A 23,017-nucleotide genomic window follows, 5' to 3' on the forward strand; every position below is an offset into this window, starting at 1 on the left:
AGGCGGCGGCAAGAATATGCAATGTGGCTTCGCTTATGGGACTCGGGTATCTCGTTGGTTGATTGCCTCAATTGATATCCATGCCAACGACGGGCAATTGCAGTAACAAAGCCGCAATCACTCAAGGATGTGGCATGTGCAGGTGCATAATTTTAACGCCCGCCTGGGGTAGAAGACAATGACGGTTATCAGAACCCCACCTGGGATACCTAGGGAGTATCTAGGTAGACAGTGTTTCTCGGCGCACATCACACAAAATAAGTGGTCTGCATTGGCAAAACCATGTAGATGACAAAGTGTAAAAGAACCTCAAAGACGCGTTGGGATCCGAGATGGATAGACGATAGAGTTTTAGCGCCCAAGTGCTTACACATCCCTGCTGACACCCGGCTTGTTTGGATGTGACAGGTCCATTCCCCACCTCACACGCTGCGATGGAAGCCTTTACTCGGTGTGGTGTTAGTTTATTTCTACGTTCCCTTGTATTTCTTTTTCTGGTTCACCCTTCTGCATTATTCTGCGATATCTAAGAAACACAGTATTCCTTTCCGTGGTGAACTCCCAGTTAGTTCAGGTACCAGCACCACATCGATATCGGAGTTGACAAACAATTTTCTCGCTTTTGCAGGTTTAACAGGGGCTACATTTGTTCGCTTTCCATTGAAAACTGTCAACCTGTGCCTTCATCCCTTCTTCTCAGTGATGGTTACTCCCACGCAAAAAACAGAGCAGCCTGCTCATCCAGTCATCAACACCAACCCGGCTCTCGAATCATACTACCAATCGCTGGAAAGTAGGATCGGTTACAAACTAGTTCTAGGCGGGTCCAGGCATTATGAGTTTTACGAAAATGGCCAATCGTTCCCATTCCCAATCGGCCGCGCCCTGCGACGTATGGAACAGAAGCTATTTGAGGCTTTACAACTACCTGAAGGCTCCAGAGTAATTGACGCTGGCTGTGGAGTTGCACACGTCGCCAGTTACATGGGAAAAAAGGGTCTTCATATCACCGCATTCGACGTCATCGACCACCACGTGTCTAAAGCGCGGCGCAACATTACGAAGGCCAGGCTTCCCGAAGGGCAGCTCACCGTCCAGAGGATGGACTATCACCACATAGAAACCATCCCGTCTGCGTCTCACGATAGACTCTACACGATAGAGACCTTTTTGCACTCCACGGACCCAGAGGCGGTGCTAGCGGGCGTCTATCGCGTCCTCAAGCCGGGTGGGCGCATAGCGCTGTTCGAGTACAAACACGATTTGGATGATCCCGATGCGCCGCCTGGCAGCCTCGCGAGCGATTTGAAAGAAGTCAACAAATGGGCGGCCATGCCAACATGTCAGCGGTCCAATACGGGCTTGTTTGAGGATATAATTCGGGAGGCAGGCTTCGAAAACGTTGAGGTGCGCGACTATTCGGAATATATACGACCCATGCTCCGGCTATTTTACTACATGGCTATTATGCCTTACTTTTTTGTAAGGCTGTTTGGCTTGCAAAGGTTTTTTATCAACACTATGGCTGGTGCTAGGGGTTTCGTAGGCCTGGGAGCCTGGAGATACGTCGCGATCACGGCCACGAAGCCTGATGGTGAAATCGAGGGCTCCAAGATGAAGTAAGGCATTTTTTGAGTAGGCTTTTGCCAGCAATCCGTCTTGTTCTTTTATCAAGGCAATTACAATTACAGCTTCATCCATTCTCCTACTTACCCTATATCTGGTCTCCTTGTTGGCGTAGGTATCTATCTACCTTACCTATTCGACTATTGAAATTGCTGTTTATCATTTTCATTGTCCCTTTCCATATCTTACTCTAGAACCCTATGCGGTAAACTTCATTTCTGTCAGTTTGTACAGGAGTTTATCTACTAAATGAAGGATCCCTGCGCTGCTCAGCCCCTCGACCCCCTTGTGTTATCTTTATCACCCTCCCCTTACAATGATGAATGCATTTCCGTTGGGCCCCTGCCCATCAGGGGCACAAGAATTGGTCCCGGACTGACCCCTCAGATGATCAAGCCCTGTGAACAGCATCAGATGAAGGGAGCGGAGTCTCCGCAGTAAGGCGAGCCTTTTAATCTACCTCTCTTCCTGGCCAAAGAAACCAGGCGCGAGTCATAGCGAGGGTGAGGAACCGTAATCTTTCAGTGACTGGTCCTATTGCTGCTCTCGTAAAAGCTGAGAGTGCCTAGTAGTTCGAGTAGTAGCACCGCAAAATTAAAGCCGAGTCTGGCCGCCATCGTAGTCGCAGGAGAAATGGCAGCACTTCCCAGCCGAGACAAAGTGTCAGAGTCAGAGGAAATTCGAAATACGTGGGCATAGTTGAAGGAGAGTCAGTCTTCAACACCATCATACTGGCATGGTTCCAGTTTGTTAAATACGGGTTATAAGATGGACTGGGCTACTGCTGAGAATCTAGTGAATCTGTCCCGTTGCCTTTCTTCCACATTCTGAGCAGCATTTGGCAAAGCGTCTTTTATACACCAAGAGGTCAAGCGGTAGCGGGAAACAGCTGAGGGGATTTGCCAGGCAATAACCTGTCCATCAAGAAAACACCTTTTTTTGTGATTTGCTCGAATTTGCAGTGGCTTAGACTATGTTAATTCTGTGGAGGGAGAATTTGATACAGCTGGTCCTCGGCCTGAGTCGACAGGCTAGTTGGTGATAACCATGTAATCCAGTCAACCTACCCAGGCTTTCCCTGGGACTAAACAAACACTGAGCACGCTTCTTCCACACTTCATAGCGCGCTCTTCCCTCCGAAGTGCTCCATAGGTATAGTAAAATGCATGCAGCTCCACCTGCCTGCTTTGGCTTGGATCTACGAGTAAGGAATTTTCGAAGGGTGTGGCTATTTTACCAATACAATTCGCTATAATACCAACAGGTGGACATCTTACAGTACACACACATGTCGGTACATAACGCCAGCGGAAGCCACGCAGAACCCCCCCAAAAATGACAATTACTAGCGTTTACGCACCTACATTATTTGCACCATGTCACCTGTAATTCGCACCACCTGCAATTGTAATACCTGCACCTACATCGTTTTTATTTATAGCGCTATAACAACTTCGCTCGGATATAATACGATCGAACGAAATCGCGTGCGCGCGTAATTATTTTTTTGCGTTATAAACAAAACCGGTGCAAGTGGCGCGAATTACAAATAATGCAGGTATATAAACGCCGGTGGTTAAGATTATCAAGGTATGCGAGCACCTGTAAAGTTTATGGGCTATTCTTTGCGTTGTACCGGTAATCACATTTTATTATAAAAAGTATTTAATATTATTTAAATTTCGGCCAATACTCCCCGAGGGGGGAAGATGTTTTAAATTAGTAACTTATAAATTAAGCCAGGTTTTAACACGTTCTTGAAATTATTATACCGCTTCCATAAATAATAATTATATACGCCGTAATATTATTTTAAATTTATTATAATTAGTGTGAGGATTAGGCTTTTAAACTTACTATTCAAATTACGATTCGGCCTTACGCCAAACCAGGGATTGGATAAAGAGTATATTAACCCCGGATTTAAACGCGTTTTTCCAACGCGCCGTTAATGGACATTTTTTTGCTTTTTTTGATTTAAAAGTTTCGTTAATATCGCCTAATATGTTAAGGTTTTCCAATTTATATTTGGCCGTAACATTGTGACAGTTGTTAAATATAATATTTATATAAATTACTTTTTATTTCGGCTGTGACGTAAATGTTTACACGGATATTGCAATTTTGTTCGGAATTTTATAAATATAAAATTTAAAATATTTGCGTATATACGGTTTTCCCACACGGGCCCGCGGGCCGTCAAGAAAACCCGCGTTCAAATTTAGGCCGGCGCGGACCCCCATGGGCGGGTTTTGGCAGGCCTTAGGTGACCTTAGGAAATAAACGCTTCAAGCCATCAAAAAGCCATAGATTTGCTTCGTTTGCCCCCTTTCATCCCTCCCCACAAGTTCCTATTTCTTTCCCCCATTATACTTATTAATGCTTTGGCTACATTCGTATTGTGTGGTACAGCAAGCCCTAGATGGAATCAACCAATAACTGTTAGCAAACCATTTCTTTTCGCCCATTCTGGATCGTTGATGCAAAGGCCGGCGGCGGCGGCACATTAAAATGGAAAAAGGCGCCGAAAGGCAGCTTAAAAAAAAGAAAAAAAGAGAAATTAAACAGAAATGCTGAGCATTCACGGAAGCTTCAACTTACACAACCGTGTTGTTTGTAGAGCATGACCAAATCCCCTGTAATGGCTTGAGTGGACAAGATCCGTCGACCGGATCACTGCAGCTCGCCCGCACGGCGGCAGTGTAAACGGTCGTCATAATAATGAAAAATTGGGGAAACTGCATTTTGTCCTGACAAAATGGAAGGATATGGTCTCGAGCGTTGTTTGTTGGTAGCTGCTGATGTTGGACTCGTGATTGTTGTATTTGGACTCGCACACAGCTAGCCGACCTACTGGTGCAATACGTGGTAATGATGTCTTTTATAGTTTGTCATTTTTTTGACATTCACACCTCCCAAACGACTAGTGCTGCTTTTATGCACAAGTCCACTCCATCGCCAATGCCAAGTCGCTGTTTCATATTTGTTTTGCTATAAATAAGACGTCCAAAGCAGGGAGAACTTTCGCAGTCCATTGAAATAGTGAGACTGAAAAGTTTCAAGAGGGTCAAGGAACGATTTAACCTACGAACGACGTAGTCTTGTTTCGCGCTTTTGTGATATGACTGTTTCCTATATATAGGTATTTCTTGTCCCGAACTAATATAGAAAGCGTTGTGGAGGCAATTGTTTTACAATGTAGTTAATTTAACAGTCGTGACGAATGAATTAAGACTGAATAAATAACACTACGATGCGTTTCGTTTACAGCAAGAGTGCCCCATTGCGAAACCGTTTATTCCACCCCTGGACAAGGCGTGGAGGGATTACTAACTATGAAAATATAGTTTTTGTGAAACTTCTATTTCCACGCGTAAATATTATCCCTTCTACTGCTTTATTAATAGGTTAAATTTATTTTTCCTGTTGTTAATAGGCCTTCTGCTGTGCTAGTCGATTAATCGAACGTTATCATTAGTCTCAGTGCTCAAACTAAACCCCCCTGCGTTGCAGGGTGGACCGGGCGCTCCATGTACCTTTAGGCCGAAAAGATCGCGCCCGTTCTAGTCTAAGGACATCTTGTCGATTATCGTCGCATGTGGAGGAAGTTACACGGTATGCGCACTGCTCAAATACTGTATGCGCAACGGCGATACGGTTTTTTAACTGTGTATTTGATTATTAGCCGATATTTAATAAAATAAAAGTGGTAAAAAAAAATAAAATAAAAATTATAAAACCCCGGATAAGGGGTTTTTAATGGTAACAGTTTTATCTTAAAACACGCTGTATAAAATTGATAATATAAATAAATAATAATATTATTATATTTAACGCCTTATTTAAATTTTATATATAAATAATAATATATATAAATTTTTGACTTTTATAAAATAATAAGTATGATTTTATTACCATTTACGTAAAAAGGTTTTCTTTAAATTATTATTCGTTATTATTTTATTAATATAAATATATAATAAATTTAATAATTAATATATTTATTAATAAATGGTCTAATAAAATAAGATTCTTTTATGTAAAAATTTTATATTAATTATATATAATAATAAAACAACGCTCACATTTTTATTTAATTTAAAATAAATATAAAATACATTTAAAAATAGGTAAATTTTATTAAATTTATATATAAAATACGCAATTTTTATAATATTAAATAAGGTTTTTACGTGGACGTTTGATTATATCGGTTATTTAATTGTTAAAATTGGTAAACATATAAACCCGTTTCGATTGTAAATTTTATTAAAAATATTTATTATTTTACCTATTCGAATATTTAACATTTTATACTACGTAATATATTAACCAAAGTTAATATATATACCTATACATATCCCACCCTCCACGAGCAGAAATTTTAAAAATATATTCAAAAATAAAAATATAATGAAAAAGAATTTCAAATTTCAAATTTTATTAAAAGATTAACCTCCATTTGCAAATTAAAACCATCCATATAATAACTTAACCAATATAATAATTAAAAATACAAAATAAATAATTATTAATTATTTTACGAATTAAACCACGCGGCTTAATTAATGGAACTCCAATTTAGGAATAAGCCCTGAAATTAACAGGCTATATTAAATACGTAAAGAATTATAATACCTAAGGTTATTATAATATATGTTAAGGTATTTATAACCTCGGTCGCCGGAATTAAAATTCGCAAAGCAATTTTATAAATTAAAATGGTAAAGGGTATATAAAAAGAATTTTATAACGAGAAAAAACGCTTTTTTTATAATTTACGCTTTTAATTATAAGTTATTAATACTTTATACGTAAGCTTAACATAACAGCTATAAAATAAAGCTGCTTCCATTATAATATGTAAATAAAATTTAATATTTATAATTTAACTTGTAACAAAAAATATTTCTTTTTAAATAATTATTTAAAATTGGAGTAACGTCGTAAAATAAAGTATTAACTTGAAATAAAGAAATATTTATTATAAGCCCATATAACCTTTAAAAGTTTAAAACTTCTAATTAAAGCTATTTCTTAAATATAAATGTTTTAAATTATTTTCTTTTATCTCGTTTTTTATGATTTATTATAATATTTAATAAATATATATTTAAGAAAACGCTTTTAATACGCTACTTATAACTGGGTAATATTATAACCTCTACACTTTTAAAATTTAATATTAAAGTATATTTTTATATTTAATAACCACGTTATTATATTTTAAATTTTACTTTTACCAAAGGCATTAATATTCAAAACCTCCAAATTCTATTTAACCGCTTATAAAATAATAATAAAACCGGATCGTTGAAATAATAAATAAGTTGGCCGAGGTTTATTTTAAAAAAAGGGATAATATTTTAAAAGAAAGGGCGGGTTTTATTAGCCCTAAATATAATTTAAGGGCTAATAATTACTTATAAGCTTTTTAAATATATTATAAAGTGCCCACGGGCTGGCGAATTTAAAACGGGATAAATTATATAAGGGAGTTATATATAATTAATCCCTATGAAAAAGGCTAATTAAAAAGCACTTTAATAATTTAAATAATAATAGTAAATAGTATAAAGTACGTTTATTTATATAAATTTTATTTATTATTGGAAATACATATATATTATACGTTAATAAATAATTAAATTAAATAATATTAAAAAAATATTTTATATTTTATTGTTTATAATTAAGGAAAATACAACACGTTGACTTTACTAATTAAATATTAGACTACGAGTTAAATACAAGTAATACCCCTTAAATCAAATGTTAAAATACGCAAAAAACATTTTTAAAAGTATATTTATTAATAATTTTCCAACTAGGTATAATATACCAATTTTTTATAAATAATAATTATTTGCTAATTAATAAATATTATAAAAAGCCTAATAATAATTTAACTGTTTTAAAGTGTAACTTAAACTTTATATAATTTGAATAATTATTTATTTAAAACGGAGGGTTTTATATATACGGCTTTTTATATAATAAAATGGTTATTAATACTTTAATTTAACACTGTAAATATTATTGTAACATTATAATATAAAGATACGTTTGCGGCCGTTATAAAATTATATTTACAGGTAATTAGCCCCTGGGGATAATTACGGGGGTACCCTGCTCGGTACCCTTGTAAATAGGTGTGTGCCTGGAATATATAATTTTGCAATTATTAAGTTCTTTATATCGTTAAATAAAACGCAATATAAAAGATATATAAATATTACTAATTTATTCTTCGTGGTTATTAAAATCGCTTCACCTTTAATTTATTGGCGGTTTTAATTATGTAAAGTATAACCCTTAGTATACATGCGAGTTTTATACAAAGTAACAGGATATGCTGGAGACGCAGAGATTTTAACTTCTTGGTAAGAATTAAAAAGAAACACTGGTTGGAAAAAACTAAGGCTATAAAAAACTATATAAATTGCATTTTGGGTAGGTAAACTTGGGGATTAAATTGGGAGAACCCATTGTGGTTTAAAGGGATATAATAAGCTATTTTAAAGCAGCGTGAAACTATATTTCGAGGCAGCCAATTATAAGTATATACTACGTACTAGTTTATATCCTCCAGTACGTCTTCATTATAACGCGGTGCAATTATAAAAATTAACCTTATATCCATGTCTTTGGAATTAAGGCCTGCCAAAACCCGCCCGTGGGGGCCCGCGCCGGCCCAAATGGGTGGGTCGGGGGGCCCGCGGGTAAACTGTAATATTTATGGGGGGCCTAACCCGGCCCAAATTTAAACGCGGGTTTTTTTGGCAGCCCGCGGGCCCCCGTGGGAAAAACCCGTAAATACGTAAATATTTCAAAATTAACATTTGTAAAATTCCGAAGGAAATTATACCAAAATAAACGTAATATAAAATGATAAATTTTCCAATATTGTGACATTTGGACCATAAGATCACCAGACCCTAACCCTAACCCCTGACCAACGACCCACCAGGGTAATACCTTTATTTACGTCGCGTCAAATTCAAAACTTTGTTTGTTTCCTTTCTTCTGCTTAGAGTAGAATTTTCGTCGATAGATGCCAATAGACTAGTTTCCGTGCTATGTTTACCCCGGGCCGTGACACAATTCTACTTTCAAAAAAATCGCTGGCCTAGCGATTAACGAATAAGGCACAACAACCTATCTTCACGCCGCTGGCGAACGACGAAAATAAATCCGCATTCGACAAACCAGACCCGACCGGAGATTGATAAAAACGTTAATTTCAAACCCAGACCGACCCCAATCTATGCCCAGGCTAAAAAACCATCCACCTGCGAACAGAAAATTACAAAGGTTAATTTCGAACAAAACGGAATAAACAAATCGCTCCACCGACGACCCGACCCAACCAAAGAATAAAACCGATTTTACGCCAAATACCGATTCCATATTCGAAAACGAAATCGAAGTTAATTTTTTTTCGAATACCGCGTAGCTTAATATAAAAACGCCTAAGGAAAATTTAAACGAATTCGAATTTGCAAAAGTAAGGTATATAACGCCGGAAACAAACCCAAATATAATAGTAAACGGAAATAATTTAGCTAGCGAAATCGCTAGGTTACAGGCAGTTATTATACGCTTGTAAACCGAAAAATAGAATAACCAACCGGAAAACCGATAAGCCATACCCGAAAATAACGCCTTTGGAAGCACCAGGTTCGAACCGACCGGCCTAACCAGCAAAAAAACATTTAAACCGTACGGCTATAACCAAAAAACAGCCAACCCGCATTACAGTAAAAAAACCAAAAATAAAAAATTAAATCCAAATACATTTTCCGGCAATTTAACCACTTTTAACCGTTAAATTACGAAATTAGCAAATTATTTCGAAAAAGATAATACAATTTTCCGAATTAAACGAAGCCGCATGGCAAAATTGTTTAGCCTATTAGACGACCGACCAATAACGATGTTGGAAACTATATACAATTTAAAAACCTAACCGTATTTATACGTAGCAAAAATAATCTAAGTTTTGGCCACGGTATATTATAATAGCAATTAAACGTCCGAAATATGGGAAAAATTATTAAAAATGTATTTTAAATACGGACCAGGTAATAACGTTTACAATTTTATTACCGAAATAAATATTTTCGCCGATAAAATTGGAATACCAACAGGAAAACGCAAAATTACGCTGTGGCAATATATTCCGGCAGATTTCGATTACCGGTTATTACGAAATAGCAAAAACCCCAAAATATTTTATAAAAAATTCGCAAATTTGGTGGCCGATACAGCTTATAGCACTTAGCGAACGTATCGGGAACAAAAGGAACGAAAACAGAAAAATCGCGGTAAAAATAAAAAAGAAAAATACCCCTATAGCCCAAATAAAAATAAAAAAAATAATCGAAGACGTTATTACGAATCCAATAACCCAAATAAAAAAGAAAAAAGCGATATAGTACCTAAAATAATAAACGCCACAGGACGTAATTTAACAAAAATTAAAAAAATGGTTTATTGGGAAACCAATACTTATTTCGCGTACGGGAAAGAAAAATACAAATTATTTAAATGCCCCAATAAAACGAAAGCAATTAGGGCTTTGGATTTTAAGGACAATTACAATACTAGTAACGAATAAAAGCGATCGGGAAAAAAGTAAAACCGCCAAAAGCTTTTTCGGTGGTCCAAATATTTACGATAGTTTAGATTGGTAATAATCCACGATTTAAATTTTTTATTATTCGAACTTAAATATAGGTTAATAGTGTAAAATTATTAGTTAAAGCTTTTTGTAATACCGGAATAGACATTTTTTTTTAATTAGCCCAACGATCGTTAAATATGCCGCAAAACGGCTAGGAGCCCGGCTTTAAAGGTTAAAAACCCCGCTATTTTTGTCGGATTACCGCAAACAGGACGCAAAACGCATTACGTACAAATTAAAAGCGACTTTGGAAATCGATAGACGCCGGTTTAATAACCAAATATTTTACGTAACGGAAAATGGATATAATATATTTATTGGGCAGGATTGGTTAATCGAATAGGATATTTGGATTTACCCGAAAACGTAAACGTTCGTATGGCCTAAAACGATATTATCGTTGGCAAAATTCTCGCCAACCATTAAATTTCCGAATATATTGGACAAACCCGATCCGGTTACGCAAACCGATGCAAAACGGCGCGACCGAATATTCGAACGAAAAATTAAAAGGGTATAAATATTTCGACGACCGTAGCGCTAAATAACCTTTTTAAAACCCAGACCGACCCCGGTTATTTTGGGTAAGGATTAAACCGTTATAAATATAACCGCTTTTTAATATAAACTGGATACCGACCCCCGAAAAAAACGATGAAAATCGTACCCATTACCCACGCAGCCCATTACGTTAAAAATTGGACCCGAAAAACCCGCCATTAATTTATTTGCCGTCGGCCGTTCGTACCAATAAAAAACCAACAAAAAAAAACCAATCCCGTTCCCGGAAAATAAAAACCCCGACCATATCGAATTGGTCCGACGTAAATTACCATCCCAATTCACTTACCTAAAAAGATTTTTTTCGAAAATAGCTTTTACCAACCTACCTCCATATCGCCCAGAATATAATATAATTTTAGAATTAAACAAACCGAAAATAGGATCGCTTCCGACGTATAAAACACCTATAAAATTCCTACCGCTTAAAAAAAAACAATCGATAAATTACTACGTATTAGGTTTATTAAACCCTATATATAGGCCGACCCAACGCTTATCCTATTCGTACCTAAACCACATTCCAAAAAACGCCGTTTTTGCACCGACTACCGATAAATTAACCAATTTTTAAAAAAATCGATTTATACCAGCCCCGGATATCAACGGAACTATTTTTAATTATCGTAATACAAAAAGATTTACGAAAATCGACATTATCCGAACTTTTAACCGGTTACGTATAACTATTAGTTCAAAATACCTCACTGCTTTCCGCACCCGTTAAAACACCTTTCAATAAAAAATATTTCCTTTTGGGTTAAAAATCGGCCCAATTTGGTAACAATCTTTTATTAACGCTTAACTAAATAAACCTTTGGACTTATTTACCAACGTATACGCCGACAATATTTTGGTTTATTCCGACGGAAACGAAAAAAAATATTAAAACCAAATAAAAAAATTATTTACCAATTAAACCGGGTCGACCTCCAAAAAAATATTAAAAAATTTCGATTTAACGTTATTACGGTTAATTATCTTAATATCGTTATAAAAACAGGTTTGGGTATCCGTATTAATTCGGACAAACTACAGGCTATTAACGATTAAAAATTCGAAAACCTTACGCCCAAAACAACCGTATATTCCTTTTTGGGATTATACAATTATATCCGAATATTTTACCACCATACCAATAACGTTACCGAACCGTTAAACCGATTATTAAAAAAAACGCCAAATTTATTATAGGACCAAAATAAAGGCGAATATTTGGGGAAATAAAACGTTTAACCTACAATATACCGGTTATGGTATTTTTTACCCCAGGCCGACCGACCAAAATAAAAACCGACGTTTTACGTAACGCGACCGGCGGAATAATTTGGTAACAGCAACCGGATAAAAAATAAAAACCTGTAAAATATTTTTCAAAAACGATAACCCCAATAAAACGCGCATACCCAATCCAAAACCGAAAACTGTTGGCAATAATTTAAACGCTAAAACATTACGAACCAAAATTATTAGGAATAAATTTTTTCGTAATTACAAACCACCAAATTTTAATTTACTATTTTATAAAACGACTTTTTTCGATTCGATAAATACGTTGGGCAAATTTCCTGGCCAATTTTAATATTACGTTTTAATACCGCCGCGGTAAAAACAATATAGCCGCCGATACCCTATCCCGCAAAACGGCAAACCTTCCAATAATTAAAATTCGAAAAAAAAAACGAATAATAACTTTAATCCCACCTAAAAAAATCACACCTACGGTAACCGCCGTCAACATTACCGACCCAAACGGCCACGTAATAAGCGGCGTAAATTTGGTAAATCTAATACGACAAAAAAACGAAAAACAAAAGCTAGACCAATACCAAAAAAAACTAATAATTCCGGAAACGATTTTAAATAAACAAATTTTTTTAAGGACCGCTTTAATCCGTAAAATTTACGAACCCAAAATATTCGCCCACGTAAAATAAAACAAAACGATATAAACGATTAAAAAACAATATTTTTAGAAAGGCATAAGTTAAACCATTCGGAAATATATTAAAAACTGTTACGACTGCGAACGAAATAAAGGCAAATACGACAAAACCCCGGGCCTATTACATCCGCTACCGATACCGAATTACGTTTAGGAATATATAGCAATTAACGGAAAAAATATACCCAAAAACAGGTTCGAATACGACTACATATGGATATTCGTTTGCAAATTTAATCGCCTAATAACCACTATCCCAGGACAAAAAACCGATATAACAAAAATCCTGGCCTCCCGATATTACCGATACTTATACCGTTTCCTAGGACTACCTTTCGTTTAAATTAGCGATAACGCCGGACCGTTCATTTCCGAATTTACGGCGACGATAAATAAATTTACAGGTACTAAATACCGACACGGCAACGCCCTATACCTTTAAATATAAAATATTGTAAAAATTACCAACCAAAAACTGGATTAAAAACTACGGTTTTATATTAATAAATACCAAACTAATTGGAACGTATATTTACCTATTTTAAATTTTGCCCATAACGCCGCGTAATATTCCAGCCTTAATATATACCCGTTAAAAATAATATTCGGGACCGAACCCCGAAACCCGTTATCCACCGACCTGCCAAGTACAACCGTTAATTTAAACCAAAAATAAAAAACCCTGCAAATCGTCCGCCAAATTAAAAAAATCCAAAAATTGGTTCGCCAAAACGCGCTAAAAACGTAAACGAAACAGGAAAAACAAACTAATAAAAAGCGGCGACTAATAAATTTTGGGGTTAACGATTATATTTTCGTCAAAAAAAAGGGTTTCCGACGACCGTACCGACGACCAAATTGGATTTACAATGGACCGGACCATAACAAATTTTAAAAAAACGAAAATATAACTATATTTTAAACGTACTTAAATCGTTTAAAAAAAAACTTATTCTACGCAAACCGCTTCCGCAAAACCGCAATGGACTTATTACCATAATAAAAAAAAAACCGCCTCCGCCAAAAAAAATTAACGGAAAACCAGAATTTGTAATCGATAAAATTCTAACGTCCCGATTATTTGGCCGGAATAAGACATTGCAATACCAGGTCGCATAGCAAGGATATAATCCAAACAATACGTAATACCCGGCTAAAAATTTTAAAAATTTAACGATAGCCTTTAACGATTTCCACAAAAAATATAAAAATGCCGCAAAACCGCCGAAACAATTGGTAATTTGGATAAAAACCGTTACCGAAAATAAATTGGACGAACCGAATTAAAAGGATAATGTAATAAAATATGGAAAATTAAACGGTAAAAAGAAAAAACGACGATATGGGTAATTTGACAAAAGCTTCGCATAATTTCCTGCGTCGATATACGAGGTTTGGAAAGGGATAATATAATATTTGGACCATAAAATTACCAAACCCTAACCCTAACCCCTAACCAACGACCCACCAGGGTAATATTTTTATTTACGTCGCGTTAAACTTAGAATTTTGTTTGTTTCCTTTCTTCTGCTCAAAATAGAATCTTCGTCGATAAATGCCAATAGACTAGCTTCCGTGCTATGCTTACCCCGGGCCGTGACAAATATTATTATTATTATTATTATTATTATTATTATTATTATTATTATTATTATTATTATTTTTCGTATATAATGAATTAAATTATAATAAAAACAAAAAATAACGAAAATTAATTATAATTTTTTTTTTATTAACCGAATATAAAATACGAAAAAAAACAATTTATTTAATAATATTTTACATTTAAAAATTCCTTAAATTACGCCCATACGATATATAATTCCGTACCCGTTTTAACGCCTTGGTTAAAATTTCCATAAAAATTTTATTATATTTTAATCCAATTTAAATAAAAATAAATAATGTAAATATACGGTTAATATTAACCCGAATTGGGGTATTATTAACGGCCATTTCGATAATATTATTTTTATCGGAATTAAAATTATCATTTAATTTACCCAAATCATAAATAAAACCGACAAATTCCGTAAACTTATCGTGTTTAATTTCTTCGTTTTCCGGGTTTAAATATTTATTTTTTATAATGGTAATTTTAATACCGACCAAAAAAATAATTTCTTTTTTAATCGAAATATAAATAATAATATAATCGCGAATAATAAATAAATTTAAAAAAGATTAATTAAAACCGATAGAATTATTTAATTATAATTATAAACGTTCGATAAAAATTAAAATAATAAATATAATTAAAATATCGCGGGTAATTTGGGCGAATTTTGGAAATTTTATTTTATATATAACCTACCAGTTAAAAATATTATTATTATTTTCCATAATTAAATATAAATAAAAATCAATATATATAATTATCCGTATAATTACTTATATTTTGGATTATAATAAAATTAATATATTACGTATTTTATATTAAAAATATTTTAACTTTTAACCGGATATTTTTTTCGACGAATCGATCGATAAAATATAAAAATTTTATCGGATTTAAATTTTAATTATTTACATATTTAAATTTTTCGGATTTGGTTTACGTTATAAAATAAATAAAACCGGATTAATACCCGGTTAAATTAATTTTTTTTCGGATGGAAATTCGGATCTCGTTTTTTCGAATATAATTTGGTTAAACGTTTAATTTTTTTGGCGATTAAATTTTTTACGCGTTGGTTAATATATTTTATATAATACCGTAAACGGTTTTTTCGTAAATCCTGTTACGACCAGGGTTGGGACCGACACGATTGGGCAAGGACGGAGGAAGTGTCGGAAACCCAGGTCAGAACTATCAGAAATTACGGACCAAAAACAAGAGAGGGAAAACACGAGGGTCACGTAACGATAAAATAAGGAACCCTAACCCGATCACCAAAACAAAAGTGACCACGATTATTGCCAAAAAGGTGATCATACCAACGGTAATTACCCTAAAGTAATTATAATCATTTATATAAAAATAATCACACTTGGAACATAGCCTATATAAGACACGTTCATTACCGTGTAAATAGATTCGATTTTAGGATTGCTTAGCAGCAATTAAATTTTAGTTAACTTCAATATTTACTTGAGACCGATTATAATTTTACCCCAGTTATTATTGAGAATACCCAGTTCGCAGTCAGACGCTCAGTTGCTTTAACCCACTGTACTTTACTATAAGAACAGGTTACCCCGATACCTTGATCGTAACAAATCCGTACGCGTTGGGAAAATTAAAACAACGGCCAAAAAACATAATTTTTTAACGTGGTAACGTTAAATTAGATTAATATATTTATCCAATTTTATTCGCGCCGTTAAAATTACGGTTTTTAAATTGGTATATTATCCCGTTTATAAATATTTTCAAATTTTTAATTAAAATTTACGTTCGAAATTAATAAAAATTATACCGATAATTTTTAATCCAAATAATACGTATATAATTATTTTTATTTTATTTACTTTAAAAACGTTGGTAGAAACCGTTATAATTTTAATCGTCGTTAATAAATATTCCAAAATAATCCAATCTTCGTCAAAAATTCGAAATTAAATTAAAATAATATCAACCGAATCGTTTTAACCGTTTAACGAAATTAAAAAATACGCGTAATAATTAAAATAGTCGAATTTTGTTTAATTTAAATATTTTTAATTAATAATCGAGGGCCTTTAAATCCATATTTACCGGTAAATTATTGCAAATTGCAAAAAAATTTAATCCGTTTAAAGCTTTAATAAAATAAAACCGCCAAATATTTTAATTAATATAAAATATTGGGTTAAATAATATTCGAATTATTTAATATATTGGTATTATTTACTTAAACGATAATATATTTTAAAAAAATATCCCACGTTTTATTTTCGTCCGTACCATTAACAATTAAATCCTCGTCGTTATAAAGATTAACCAAAAAACGCGGAAACTTATTTTAATAATATAAAAATTTTAATATATAACCCTTTTTATAAATTATAAAACGTAAATAATATAAAATAACTGAAAAATCCTTAATTATATTTATAATTGGAAATTATAAACCCGAAATTCCGCCGCCACGTTATCAACGCGAAAATTAAATATATTATTGGCCGTGATAATTAATATTTTACCCTCCAATTTATATTTTACAATGGTTTGGGCCGTAAATTTTACCAATTGTTTTTTCATTTTATTAGCTTTAATTACAATAAAATCCAAAATAATATAACGGCGCATTTAATTATTATTTAAGTAAATGGCCATAATATTCCAAAAAACGTGTTTTGAATCTGGGTTGGTTTATCCGTTAATAATTAAAAACATTTTCCCTTTTCGGAAAATATTGGCCAACGTTTAAATAATAATAATTTTAATTATTATTTTACATTTTTTAATAAATATTTATGGCAAAAAAACCCTCCATCGGTCGTTTCGGATTTATACGAATAATTTAAATTCCAAATCGCGTATAATATTAAATTTTTTCCGCAGCAAAATATAAAATCGGACGTAAAACTTTTCGAGTTTATTTTTCGAATATTATTATATATTTTTGGTTTATATAAATATATAATATTTCATTAACGTTACGTAAATAAAAAAACAATATACAAAATAAGTAAATTTAAATTATAATAAATAATTATATAAATAATTATATAAATGGTTATATTTTTTAAAAAAAAAAAATTACCAACCGAAAATCGACGTTAATTAATATAATATTACCGCCCGTCGTTTAAATTTCCGATTTTTTTCGGGTAGAAATAATAATATTGCAATATCGTGTAAAAATACTTATTCCGCTATATTATTATTAACCTTTTTTATTAAATTAAAAATATTTTAATATTTGCACATATTATTTGCAGATAACGTATAATTCGCCGTTATTTTGGAAAAACCTTTATTGGTAAAATCTCCAAATTTGTGCTAATTTGGGTTTTTAAAACGTTTTTAAAATTAAATCGATTTTATTCTCTTTTAAAATTTAACGGCGAAACCAAAAACCAACAACAAATAAATTAAAAAAATTATTTTATAATTTAAAGGTATATAAATAACAAACGTTATTTTTTCTGCCGTTTACCAGAAATTTATTATAATCCATAAATTCGTAATTTATAAATAACGCAGTAATAAATTCCATTTCGGTATTTTAATCAAAATCCAAAACGAATTTATTTTCGTTCGAATTTATATTAAATTAACGTTATACGGGCGTTTTTACGTTCGAAATTTTATCGTAAAATTCGTTAACAAATTTAATATATAAGGAAAATAATTTTTCGATTAATTCCCCCAAAAGATTTGTTAATTTATCCATTATAATTATATAATTAAAAATTTAAGAAAAAAAACAACGATCGGTTTATAATATAAAACGTTAAAAAATTATTTATTAATTTAATTCGTTCGCTTAAAATTTAATATAAAATTTCAAATAATTAATATCGGATTTATTTCGGTTAACCCCTTTTTTTTTTAAACAAAAAAAGATAAGAATTTGGAAAATTGGAAAATTGGAAAATTAACAAACTTTTTTTTCCCCAAATTATCGCCATTATTTATATAATAAATTATAATATTAATAAAATAAAAATATCGCGGATAATTACCGGTTTTAAATAAAAATTTCCAAATATTTAATAAATCTTTACCTGTTTAATTTTTATTTTATATTGGTTAATCGAAATTAAATTTTTTATATTTATTAATCGCGCCTAATTTACACCGTTAAATTTAATCGAATAATTAAATCCTCGATTATCCGTTCGACCACGAAAAATATTAAAAATACCACCCCCGAATATAATTTTATCCCGAAGTTTAATTATAAAACGAAATTAAACGAAAAAAATTGCGAAAAAAACGACGGAAAACAAACCGCCAATTCGAAAAAATAACCGTATTAATAACCAAATAATAAAAAAAGGATACCGGACGAAAAATTATGTAAAACGGTTTAAACCTGAAAGTAAATATAAATTATAATAATTACATTAAATAATTACATATTAATATATTGTTTTAATTATTACATTGAAAAATATTCGCCGTTTATAATTAAATACGGATTTATTAATACCCAAAATCGTTTTTTAACATGTAATAAAGGATTTAATAAATACGGTTACGTTTTACGTTTTTTTATATATTTAAATTAAAATTTTAATGGTTTTATAAAAAACCGGGAAAATATTTTTAATATAATTATTTACGGTTTCGAATTTGGTTGTTATTTACGCCAGACGGATTACGGTATTTATTAGAAGTATATCCCTTATCCAATTTATTTTACAAATAATAAAATATAAAATAAAATTTTAATAAATAATATTTACTTATTTTTATATTTATTTCCCTATTTATTTTTTTATTTATTTAAATTATATTCGTTTTATTCATTTTATTTATTTAAATTGGTTAAAATATATTAACTTATTTAACGTAAAAGTACAAATAAAAAAGTTTTACAATTTTAATTTTCTTTATTAATTTTAAAAAAAGGTGGAAAATAAAAACCTTTTTCACCGTTAAAATTATATTATATTAATTTTAATAATTATTATAATTTAATATTCCATATTTTAATTTTAAAATATAAAAAAATCCCGTAATTATTTATTATAACCGTATTTAGGTATAATTTTACATTATAGGCAAAAAATCTCCTTTAAATTCCTTAAACATTTTATTATAAATAAATTTTATAACCAATATTTATAACCCTTTTATTTTTTTATTTATTATATCGCCAAAATCGGGTATTTTAACCCAATTAACGGTAATAAATAAAAATATAACCATTTTGAAACATTCTTTTAAATAATTATTCGGCAAATTATTCCAATTAATTTATTAAATACATTTACATATATTTTATAAAACGTTTATTTGGCCCAAATACGGCGTATAAGGGCTTTACAATAAAATATTTTATATAGCTTTTACGCGCGGAATTTGGCGGTGTTTATAATATAAATATAATTTATAATTGAAAATTTGGGCACGCCATAATAAATAAAAACGCGCAACAAAATTCCCTTAATAAAAATAAAAAATTAAATAAACGTAAAATAAATTATCTTATATTATAATTATTAAATTTAATATTATAATTTTTAATTTGGGGAATATTTATTTTATTTTATTTTCCAATATTTGGTATATTTGATTTATATTATAATTATAAACCGCAATATTTTTCACCCAATAATATATTTTAATAACCAAATACGCAGCCAAAAAATACCAACACCGACATATAATATAATAAACAAAACCACGTATTATTTAATATTATTAATTAAAAAAAATAATAACCATTTTATATAATTATTAATTATTTACCAATTTAGCCATTTTCTTTTAAAAAAACGTTAATATATTGTTAAAATAAATAATTTTGTGGCGAATTTGGCGCATTATTTTACCAATTTTTATAATATTAATAAACGAAACGCCCTTAAAAAAATTGTGAAAAATTTAGCGGATAAATTTATTTGCCTTATTTTAATAATTGGCTTATTATAATAATAAAAGAGCAACCAATTTTTCCCATTCAAATATTATTTTTTCAACTTTTTTAATGGAAATTTAAAAAAAAAATCGAAAACGTTTTCCAAATCGTTAAAATTATTTATATTTTCCCAACATTCGTTATTAATTAGGGCGAAAATGCGTATTTTTAAACCAAATTTGGATTGTAAATTTTTCCAATATTGATTTTAACGTTTCCTAAATAATTATAAAAAATAATTATTATAATTTTATTATTTTAAATAATTATATAAAATAATTATTTATTTTTTAACAATAAATTTTGTTTTAAATTTATTTTTTATTTATTTTTATTTAAATTTAATTAACGTTATATATTTATAACCAACGCGCAATTTCGATTTTTACCGTAATAATATTATATTAAATCGTTTACGCGCGCGGTTTACGAATAATTTAATCTTATCGCTATTGTTTGTTTATTTTTTAAATTTTTTATTACGGTTTTGTAAATTTTGGGCCGTGCGACCAATATTATTATTTATTTTATGTTTAGGTATTATTTTTGGTTAATTTCTAATTATGATTAAAACCATTGTGAAAAATGTAAATTTTTAGTTATATTTATTAATAATATTAATTCTTGCAAATAATGGTTTTTCCAATATAAAATAAAACCGCGATTAAATTATAAAATTATAAAATTTATAAACATTTAAAATTTTTATTATTATAATTAAATTTTAAAATTCGGAAATTTTCTTACAAACGGTGTTTTTTTAATTAAATTAACCCCACACCCACCCCGTATTTTATCCAATTAAAAAAACGCTGTTATTTAAAAAAGTTTTCACGTTAATTTTAATCGAATTGAACCTCGTTTCCCCATAATTTTCACTTTTTTTTTAACAATTACGCAATAATTTTTGGTTTTCCACCCGACCATTTATTTAATTTTAATCAATTATATTATTTTCCTTTTTATAATTTATTCTTATTAAAACGTTTTCGTAAAATTTTTAAAATAAAAATAATACGTAAATTTTATACGGGTAAAACGCCCAAAATATTTTTTAAAACCGCGGGTAAAACAAATATCGCCAAAAAACGCAAAAATATACGTTTTAAACCCGGTAATATGTTTTTATTTTCCTATTATATATTTAATTTATTTATTTAATTTTATTTTAATTATTATTTTGCGGAAAATTCGAAAAATACAGCGAATTTTCGAATTAATTATCCTTAAAACACCTTTTTAACGTTTAATCCGAAAAATTACCTACAAATATTTACCTAATTGCAAATCTTTTACGTTTATTATCGCGGTTTTATAAAAAATTATTAAAACGTTTTTTATTAATTTTTTTATTAGTAAATTCGTTTATTTTTTTACGTTATAACCATCCATTATAACCATTTTAACACCAAATAATTTCGAATTTTTGCGTTATATATATTCGCCGTATTATTATCCAAATTAAAAATATAAACCTCGTTAAATTTATTTTTAATATTATAAATAATTAAACGCACCCGCACGTTAATATATAATTTAAATTTATATTTTATAACGTTATACCCGTTAAAAATAGCCTTAAATTTATAAAGAAAAAACCAATTACCCGTTTTAATATAAATAAACCTTTTAATTAAAAATTATTATGGTTTTTTATTACGTAACGCCCGCGAATAAACGGAAAAATAAATGGCAAAACTTTTATTGTTAAAAAACGTATTATCCCGGAAAAGATTTCCAAACATTTTTTTTTAAATTTTCGTTTAAAAACCTGCCTCCGGTTTGTAAAAAAACAAACTAAATATTTTACCGTTTAAATTATTTAATTTTCCCTTTTATATTATTAAAAAAAATTTAATAATAACGAAAAGATTTTTAATAATAACGCCAAATCCGACGAAAATAAAAAAAAATTTATTATTATATTGGAAAAAAATAATAATGTGTTTTTATTTTAGTTTAATAATTTAATATAATATAAAATAACCACAAAAAATAGTTACAATTTTTTAAAATTTGCGTTATTTTATTTAATTAAATATACAAATATTTTATTTTCTCCAATAATCTTTTGGTAAATTTTAACCTTGTATAAAACCCGCGGGTTATCCAATTCGGGCCAAATCCGCGAGCCCGCGGGCCCCTATTAACCCGCCAAAAAAACCTATAAACCCTTACGGGCCCCTATCCCATTCCCATGGGTTAATGGGCCGGGCCGGGCCCCCAAACTTTTCGGGCTTTGGCAGGCCTTACTTGGAATTAAAGATCAAATGTACCGCCTCCACTCCCTTCCACCATTTCAATAATGTTTCGCCCTATCCCGCTTTTTGGTTGCCATATTAAATGTGGCATTTGCCTCTAGAAGGTATCCTTTGTTTATTTGTTTTACTTTTTTCTTCAATATTCAGCTTTTCAGGTTCTGACTTTTGCCTTTGCCCTTATTAAACACTTTCTAAAATGCAAAGTCGCAGTATAATTGAGCTGCTAGTGCTTGCTGCTTGCGCTGCAGAAGCCATTCCCCTGGTTGTCACTACCGGCGGCTTTGGCACCCCTAACGGGCCAGGCGAGCAGTATCGATACCCGATCTGGCGGAAGGCCGGACCACCCGACTCATCCCTTGCTGGAGATGGGACCAGGCTCCGCCAATCCTACTAAAGCTCATTCTGTCAAGCTGGCGGGCGC

At 31.1% G+C, this 23,017-nt stretch overlaps 2 protein-coding genes across 2 annotated transcripts; one reads left to right on the forward strand and one right to left on the reverse strand.

Moving 5' to 3' along the window:
* Positions 1-434: 434 nt before the first annotated feature.
* PgNI_00028 (uncharacterized protein) lies at positions 435-1,623 on the forward strand (the record flags this gene model as incomplete). Its single annotated transcript, XM_031120112.1, has 2 exons — positions 435-458; positions 733-1,623. 2 exons carry the CDS (start codon positions 435-437, stop codon positions 1,621-1,623), a joined length of 915 nt encoding a protein of 304 aa, XP_030987864.1.
* A 2,600-nt stretch (positions 1,624-4,223) lies between these two features.
* On the reverse strand, positions 4,224-4,370 carry PgNI_00029 (uncharacterized protein; the record flags this gene model as incomplete). The annotated part of the gene is made up of 1 exon (XM_031120113.1): positions 4,224-4,370. The coding sequence occupies one exon, from the start codon at positions 4,368-4,370 to the stop codon at positions 4,224-4,226; it is 147 nt and encodes a 48-aa protein (XP_030987863.1).
* Between the last annotated feature and the right edge of the window lie 18,647 nt (positions 4,371-23,017).

The sequence above is a fragment of the Pyricularia grisea genome (genome assembly GCF_004355905.1).
Source record: "Pyricularia grisea strain NI907 chromosome Unknown Pyricularia_grisea_NI907_Scaffold_1, whole genome shotgun sequence".
Lineage (NCBI taxonomy): Eukaryota > Fungi > Ascomycota > Sordariomycetes > Magnaporthales > Pyriculariaceae > Pyricularia > Pyricularia grisea.